The sequence below is a fragment of the Echinops telfairi genome, unplaced genomic scaffold (genome assembly GCF_000313985.2).
Source record: "Echinops telfairi isolate 266 unplaced genomic scaffold, ASM31398v2 ScPeMD7_7412;HRSCAF=8450, whole genome shotgun sequence".
Lineage (NCBI taxonomy): Eukaryota > Metazoa > Chordata > Mammalia > Afrosoricida > Tenrecidae > Echinops > Echinops telfairi.
In genome coordinates this window covers 4186339-4193875 of record NW_022111312.1, presented here as the reverse complement: position 1 = coordinate 4193875, position 7537 = coordinate 4186339, and the positions used below count along the sequence as shown (strand labels likewise).

At 55.7% G+C, this 7537-nt stretch overlaps 1 protein-coding gene across 2 annotated transcripts in view; it reads left to right on the top strand.

Annotated features, from left to right (window-relative positions):
* The window catches only part of RBM19 (RNA binding motif protein 19), a 75997-nt gene that overhangs the window by 13595 nt on the left and 54865 nt on the right, over positions 1–7537 (top strand). For both annotated transcript variants that reach the window (XM_045296861.1, XM_045296860.1), the window contains exons 12-16: positions 1249–1370; positions 2197–2293; positions 2895–3005; positions 3915–4115; positions 4992–5115. In XM_045296861.1, the coding sequence (XP_045152796.1) occupies positions 1249–1370; positions 2197–2293; positions 2895–3005; positions 3915–4115; positions 4992–5115 (655 nt within the window). The remainder of the gene's footprint in view (positions 1–1248; positions 1371–2196; positions 2294–2894; positions 3006–3914; positions 4116–4991; positions 5116–7537) is intronic.

The following is a 7537-nucleotide window of genomic DNA, read 5'->3' as shown; positions in this document are numbered from 1 at the left end:
TAAGAAAAAAAAAAAAAAAGTGGTGGTCAACCGGCACCTTTGGTTCCTGCCTGCAGGGGGCATGCATTCAGTTTCTCTCCATCGACCGTAGCTTTGGCCATTGTATCTGAGTCTTTGTATCTGTGTATTGTTATCTGTGCCGTTTATTGATATTAAGGGATTTCTCTCCTGTTCCTACTTTGTTGAGTGTTTTTGTCGGGAATGGGTACTGGATTTGATCAAATGCATTCTCTGTTTGAATTGACGTGGTCATGTGATTCTTCCCGTTTTATGTATGTGATGGAGTACACTGATTGTCTGGGGTTGAACCATTCCACCTTTGCGTACCTGGGATGCCTCCGCCTTGGTCACAGTGTATTGTATTTCTGGATCCCACTGGCTGGGATCTTGTGGAAGTTTTGCACCGTGTTTGAGGGGGTATCAGTCTGTCATTTCCTGTCCAGTGTTGCCTTTGCCTGGTGTGGGTCTCGGGTCATGCTTGCTTCATCAGCTGAATTTGGGCGTTTTCCGTCCTTTTCTGTACCCTAGAATAATAGTCTGAGTAGAATTGGTGACAGCTCTTCTCTGAATGTTTGCTGAGGCCATCTGGACCTGTACTTTTTCTGTTGCTAGGTGATTTTTGTGGTGACTTGGCCAATTTCTCCTTTTGTTAGGGGTCTGTCTGTTCGGGTTTTCTACTTCAATCGGTGTATAGCTTTGTAGTGTGTTTCTAGAAATGTGTCTATTTCCTCAAGGTTTTCAAATTTGTTACACAGTCTTCTCTCTTCTACACAGTATTCTCCTGTGATCCTTTTTATTACAGTGGGTCCTCTTTGGATGTCACCTATTTCATCTTCAACTTGCCATTGGCTTGCAATCTTACCAGTCCTTTCCAAGAACTCCTTGTTGAGTCTTTTTACTGGTTTTCCACTTCAATTTCTACTCTAATATTTACTTCTTCTTTGCTAGTGACTAGGCTTATTTTGCTGCTCTTTCGGTAATTGTGTGTGATGTGGGAAGGTGTTGAATTGTTTTGTTTTGTTTTTAATGTGTGCATTTATTACTACGAATTGCTCTCTAAGCACAGTTTTTGCTGTGTCCCAAAGGTGTTGGTATGTTGTGTTTACGTTCTTGTATGATTCACAGAGTTTTTTTTTATTTCCTTGTTTGTTTCTTCTATTGCCCAGTATGTTTAGACAGTCTTATTCCATTTCCATGTGCTTGATTTTTTTCTTCTCTCTCAGTCCACCATCCTCTGTCTCCCTCCAGGGCAGGATGCTCCATGTGTTACCATCCACCATCAAGAAAGAAGCCAGCGAGGACACCAGCACCCCAGGCTCGTCATCGTACAAGAAGAAGAAGGAGGTCAAGGACAAGGCCAACAGCTCCAGGTCTGTCTCACCTGCTCCTGGTCTCTGAGCCCTGGCCCTCCCCTGTCAGAGTGACCACTCCCGACAGCCTTGCCTCTCGCCATACTCTCACTGAGGTTCTGTTTCCTGATCTGCAAACAGGGAAGAATCACCAGACCTCGCCTCTGAGTGCTTGTAGAACTGAACGCAAGGTGCTTAGTAGGTGGCACTGAGCTAGGGCTTGACAAATGTTCCTTGTGATGTTAGCATCCGTTGAGTGGGCCTGATTCGGGGCCACCCCACACACAAGAGAACAGACAGTGCTCAGCCTCGCCCCAGCCCGATGACTGCACAGTGCTGCTTGATCCCTGGGGATTGGGCCTGGAAGGTGGGGCAGTGGTAATTTGGGGCTGGAATTCTTGATCCCCGGGCAGCAGACCTGGGTGGGATTAGCCACCACCTGTCTATAGTGGTGTCGTGGTTATGCATTGGCCTGCTAACTACAAGGTCAGCAGTTCGAAACCACCAGCCTCTCCACAGGAGATAAACAGGGCTTTCTACTCCCTAAAGAGTGACAGTCTTCGAAACTGACAGGGCAGTTCTACCCTTGGCCGATGGTACAGGCCGAGTTTGCCTGCAGTGGAGGCTTAGGTGTTCCACTGAACAAAGTCAGGGGTTGCTTATCCTGTCATCTCTGTCATAGTCTTTGGGCCCTGGGTACTTGGCTCCTGGGGGGAGCCTTGGAGGGAGGGGGTAGCTCGCCCTGCTCAGAAAGGTCTGCCTGTGAGCCTGTTTTTCCAAGGCTCCGGCTCTGGCTCCAGTTTCCTGTGGCATGGTGTGACCTCTTTGCCCCACCTCTTCCCTTCAGCTCTCACAATTGGAACATGCTGTTCATGGGGCCCAACGCGGTGGCTGACGCCATCGCCCAGAAGTATAACGCCACCAAGAGCCAAGTCTTTGACCATGTGAGTGAGCCCCTGCCCAGCCCCTCAGACTCTGGGCCTGGCTCAGGAGGTGGGACCGAGCCAGCCCAAAGGCAGCAGGAAGCGGTGGTCCCCTCAGCCTCCCCAAGTTCTCCCCGATCCGGTGGTGCCTTCTTGAGGTGTAGAGACCACTGTCGTGCAGGAGGCGGTGCTGATGGGAGCAGTTCTGCTTTTCCAGCGTACCTGCCTGCCGCTCCCCACAGCTGTCCTAGAACGTAGGTGCTGGTGTGTGCGTCCCCCGACACACACACACACACACACACACACTTTCCAGGTGAAGAACTGAGGTGCCCTTACTCTGCTCTGACCCTGGCACACACCCCTGCCAGAGGCACCCAGCCATGTGCTTGGTTCTCACTCTGCCACCCGTCTCCAGGACCTGAGAGGAGGGACTCTGCTCACTGGCCTGCCCCTCCTCTGGGGCAAGGCTGGTTCTGGCTCGGCCAGGACCTGTGCTTCCGGAGGCCGCTTCTCTCACACGCGGATGTCCAGACCTTTCTTCTGCTGCACCCGGGAGGGGGTGGCCACCAAGGAGGCCATTGGGAAGACGGGACCAATTTTCCTCTGCTTGCCTGACCCACAGGAAACCAAGGGCAGTGTGGCCGTGCGCGTGGCCCTGGGTGAAACCCAGCTCGTCCAAGAAGTGCGGCGTTTCCTCGTGGACAACGGGGTCTGTCTGGACTCCTTCAGCCAGGTGGGTCTCCCTGCCCGCTCAGGCCAGCTGGTGGGGAATGCCACAGCGGCTGACATCTCAGCCCAGCTGACCTCAGTCTGTCCCCAGGTCCTAGGGGTGACCCAGGGTCTCCCCACACACATTCCTGTCCCCACTGCCCACCAGCCACTACCCACGAACACCTTGTGTCCCTCTGGGGATCCTAACTTTTCTTGACTTGAACAGTCCGTCAGCACCTCCTTGTGCTGGCCCTCCCCATGTAGTAACCACTGGAGTGGGAGGTGGTGCCTGTCATTTCACAGGTTCGGACACAGGCCTGAAGGAGGAGGGTATCTGGTCTGGGGCCAAACCCTGAGTCCGTGGCGGGAGCGTAGACTGAAGCTCTGACTCCCAGAGCAGCTCTCCTTGAGCCTTCGGTTTTCACATTAGAATGATGGGTGGATGGGTGGGTGAGTGAGTGAGTGAGTGAGTGAATGGATGGTTGAGTTAGTGGGCGGATAGATGGATGAATGAGTGAGTGAATGCATGGTCGAATTGGATGGATGGATGAGTGAGTGAGTGAGTGCATGCATGGTTGAGTTGGTGGGTGGGTGGGTGGATGAGTGGATAGATGGATGGGTAGATGGATGGAAGGACAGAGAGACCACTGGTTAAAGACATGGGTGGATGGATGGGTGGAGGGATGACTGGACTGCTATTGAGGCATGCATGGATAGACAGTGAATAGACCACTGGTTAGGGGCATGGATGGGTGAGTGGGTGGGTTACATGCTAGACCAGCTAGTAGATAACGGTTGGTTAGGTGGATGGATAAGTGATTGGATACGCAGATTAAATAAATGCACCAAGGTGGGGCCTCTCAGCTGCAGGTAATCCCACCCTGTGCCCTTGGTCTGTCACCCCATGGGGGTCTATCTCCTCTCCCCGCAGGCTGCCGCAGAACGGAGCAAGACAGTCATGCTTGTGAAGAACCTCCCGGCCGGCACGCTGGCAGCAGAGCTGCAGGAGCTCTTCGGCCGTTTCGGCAGCCTGGGCCGCGTGCTGCTGCCGGAAGGTGGCGTCACCGCCCTCGTGGAGTTCCTGGAGCCTTTGGAGGCACGCAGGGCCTTCCGGCAGCTGGCCTACTCCAAGGTAGGGTTCCCCGGCCCCAGGGCTGGGAGCTCCGGTTGGGGAGGGTGGTGAATGGATCATTGCTCTCACGACCACCTGGCTTCCTCCTGGGGGTGACTGACCCCTGCTGCTCCCCTCTGCAGACGGCAGAGCACCCTCAGTGTCCCTGGCTCACTTGGGTCATGACCCCTGACCAGTGAGATGGTGAGGAGGGGGGCGGGGTTGCTGGCTGCTGTCCCTGGAGGTGGCTGGTTTCCTGCAGCTGGTGGGTGGCTTACAACAACTGCTCTGCGGTTCTGGTGGCTGGAGCCCACAGTGGCCGTGTGGCTCCAGTCCAGGAGCCTGCATTGCCCTATCCCATCCTGGGCCATGGCAGCACCCCTCCAGTCTGTTCCTGTCTTCTCGGGGCCTCTCCTCTCCCTGTCTGTGCACGGAGTGTTGTAAGAAGAGGACCCTCCCTCCCACCTGATCCAGGATGAGCTCATGTCTTCATCCTTGGCTCAGTGGTGTCTGCAGAGACCCCTTCCCAAAAAGAGCCCCATCCCCAGGTTCTGGGCATTACGGCGGAAAATGAGGTCACACACATACCCCAACCCTGCCCCAAATGCGCATCTGGCTCAGGGTTCTGCACCTAGCGAGCAGAGCCCGCACAGGCTCCCACTGTCCTGTAAGCAGGAGGGCCGCCCCCCACCCCCCCACCTCGCTCTCCAGGCCTCATGCTCTGATGTAGTATGAGGTGTGACCTCACCCCGGGGCCCCAAGTGTTAGCACAGGATCAGGCGCACAATGGACTCCAGGCCCGCCTTCTCCCAGCTCCACACCTCCACATCTTCCTCAGCCAAGCCCCTCCCAGCCTCGGCTTGGGAAGCCCACTCCCTGGCTCCCCTGTCCCTGCAGTTCCACCACGTGCCCCTGTACCTGGAATGGGCCCCGATGGGTGTCTTCTCCAGCCCGGCCCCGCAGAAGGGAGCGCCCCAGGACAACATGCCCTCAGACACAGACAAGGCAGAGCCAGAAGTCGGTAAGAGTCTGGCTGAACTCAGGGTCTGTTGGGGTGGGGAGGGTGCAGAGCAGGGGAGCTCTGGGCCCAGGGACCGCAGGCTCTTCCGTCAGGTGTTTGTTCATGTGGTAGAGTGATGGATTGCAAATGCTTGGATTTCTGGGCATATACGTTGTGTAAAGGAGCCCTGGTGGCGTAGGGGTTCCGCATTAGGCCGCTAACTGCAAGGTTGGCAGTTTGAAACCACCAGCCACTCCATGGGAGAAAGATGAGGCTGCCTGCTCCTGGAAAGAGTTACAGCTTCAGAAACCCACAGGAGCAGTTCTGTCTTGTCCCGTAGGGTCACTGTGAGTCAGAATCGACTCAGTGGCAGTGACTTTGGTTTGGGAGTTTGGGCACAGTGTTTTAAATGGAGCATTATTAAATCAGTGTAGAGAGTATTGATAAAAAACAAAATTAGACCTTGGTGTGAAACAGCGCCCCTGGTGTCTGGCGACTGCAAAAACAGGAAAGGGAGCAGAGATTGCCACCAAGGGCCAGGCAGGGCCTCCACACCCGCCCCTTTGTAGTGTGGGGGTGAGGGAGACACCAGTGGTTGACAGGTAGGCTTGCGTGGTTTTTTCTTGCCTGAAGTTGTTGTTGAAGTGGCAGGGCATTTAGCACCCCTGACTCCCTTCTCTTCATACCACACCACCCATCGAATGTCAGGGCTGACCCCCAGACCCCAGTCTTCCCAAATGCCCTCTGCAGGGGGCACAGCCCCCAAGTCAGAACCCTTTATTCTGGGGACCGTGACTGGGTGTCGGAATGAAAGGCCTGTCATTTTCTGAAAATTGAAAAGGACCATGAGGCCGTTTTACCCGGATTCTGCAGATCCTGCGGCTGGTACTGAGTGTGCGTGTGCGTGTCCGCCCGCCCCACCTGGGGTACCAGGGGCTCTGAAAGGAGCGTGCCGGGCACCAGGCGGATGATAACCTCTCTTCCCATCTTCATTGACCTCATGGAAGGAAGGGGATTTTATTCAAAGAGAGCAGCAGCAAGGGAGGGAAGGGGAGAGAGAAACAGAAATTGAGACAGATGCTGAGCATTCAGGAGCAAACCTCTGGGGTTGCGAACAGCCCTTTCAATTGTAAGGTTTTTCAGAAAGAGAAACACACACACACCCCATCAGTTAAGGGGAAGCTTTTCTTTCCCCACCCTCCCCCCACCCTCCCAAACGACAGCCCCGAAGTCCCGGCATAGAGGACCCCTGGCCTGAGAGGATCTCTCCTGTGGGGATGTGCAGTCCCTGAGGAGTCTAAAGCAGGCCTGGGGATGGGGGTTGACAGCCGTGGGTGTAAGCCCACCAGGAGTACCCCCACCAGTCCCACGTCTGTGAGTGAGCCTCGCAGGCTGGCTTCACCATCCCCTTCATGCCTCAAAACTACCACCTAAACCCTTCTCTCTATAAGCCCACTTCTGGATCCACACAGTCCCCCATTCTGGGCTACCTGGCCTGTCACTGCAGTCACTGCCCTTGAACCCAAGTGGTCATGGTTCATCCAGGGGGTGGTCCACCCTGACTGACTTGCCCAGCCAGTCGGTCGGGGACAGAGTCTCTGGGGGAGGACACACCCTCCCCAGGTGACTGCTCTGAGGTGGCCCCAGCCTTCTATCTTGAGCTCCCATACCAGCTGCCACCACGTGCATCTGTCTGCCTGAGTGTCTGTCTGCAATGCCCATCTCCTCTGAGCTGCCTTGTTCACTGCCAGGTGCCACACTGGCAGAGACCAGGGCCCCGAGGGTCTGTGGAAAAGGAGGGGATGTGGGGTGGGGAGCTGTCGGGGCTGGGTCCTGTGACCACAGGCAGACGCACAGGTGTCAGTCAGGGGAGTGCCATGAGTGCAGGGTGGCCAGGGACTGGGGTCTCCCTTGTTGTTTTCCAGGGTTTTCTTCTCGGGCACCTCTCAGTGGATTCCAACCTCCCACCTTCCCTTCAGCCACAGAGCCTGCAAACTGCCTCTGCCTCCCCCAGCTCAGCGTAAGGGCTTGATGGGAGCAGCTCCCCTCGATGGGCATTGGTATCCTACCCCCCCACCCCCACCCTGGACTGGGAGGCAGGCACAGCTGAGGGGTCACCACAGGTGGCCCCAGCAGCAGTGTTGCAGGACACTGAGATGGGAGATTTCTCAGCTCCCACCCTACCCGAGACCCACACCCCCTCCTCAGCCCTATGTTTGGGTTTGGGACTCCCACATGCTTCGTGAAAGGCCCCTTCTCTAGAGGTCAGTCTGTGGTGGACACAAGGCAATTTCAGTACCAGAAAGGGAGACACCCCCCCCCCTCACATACTCACACTCACATACTCACACTCACCCCCAGCAACTAATTCCCAGCCCTGCTGAGCCGTCTCAGGCCCTCTGGGTGCCCTGTCTGGTCATCCCACGCCTCTCTCAGGCAGCTC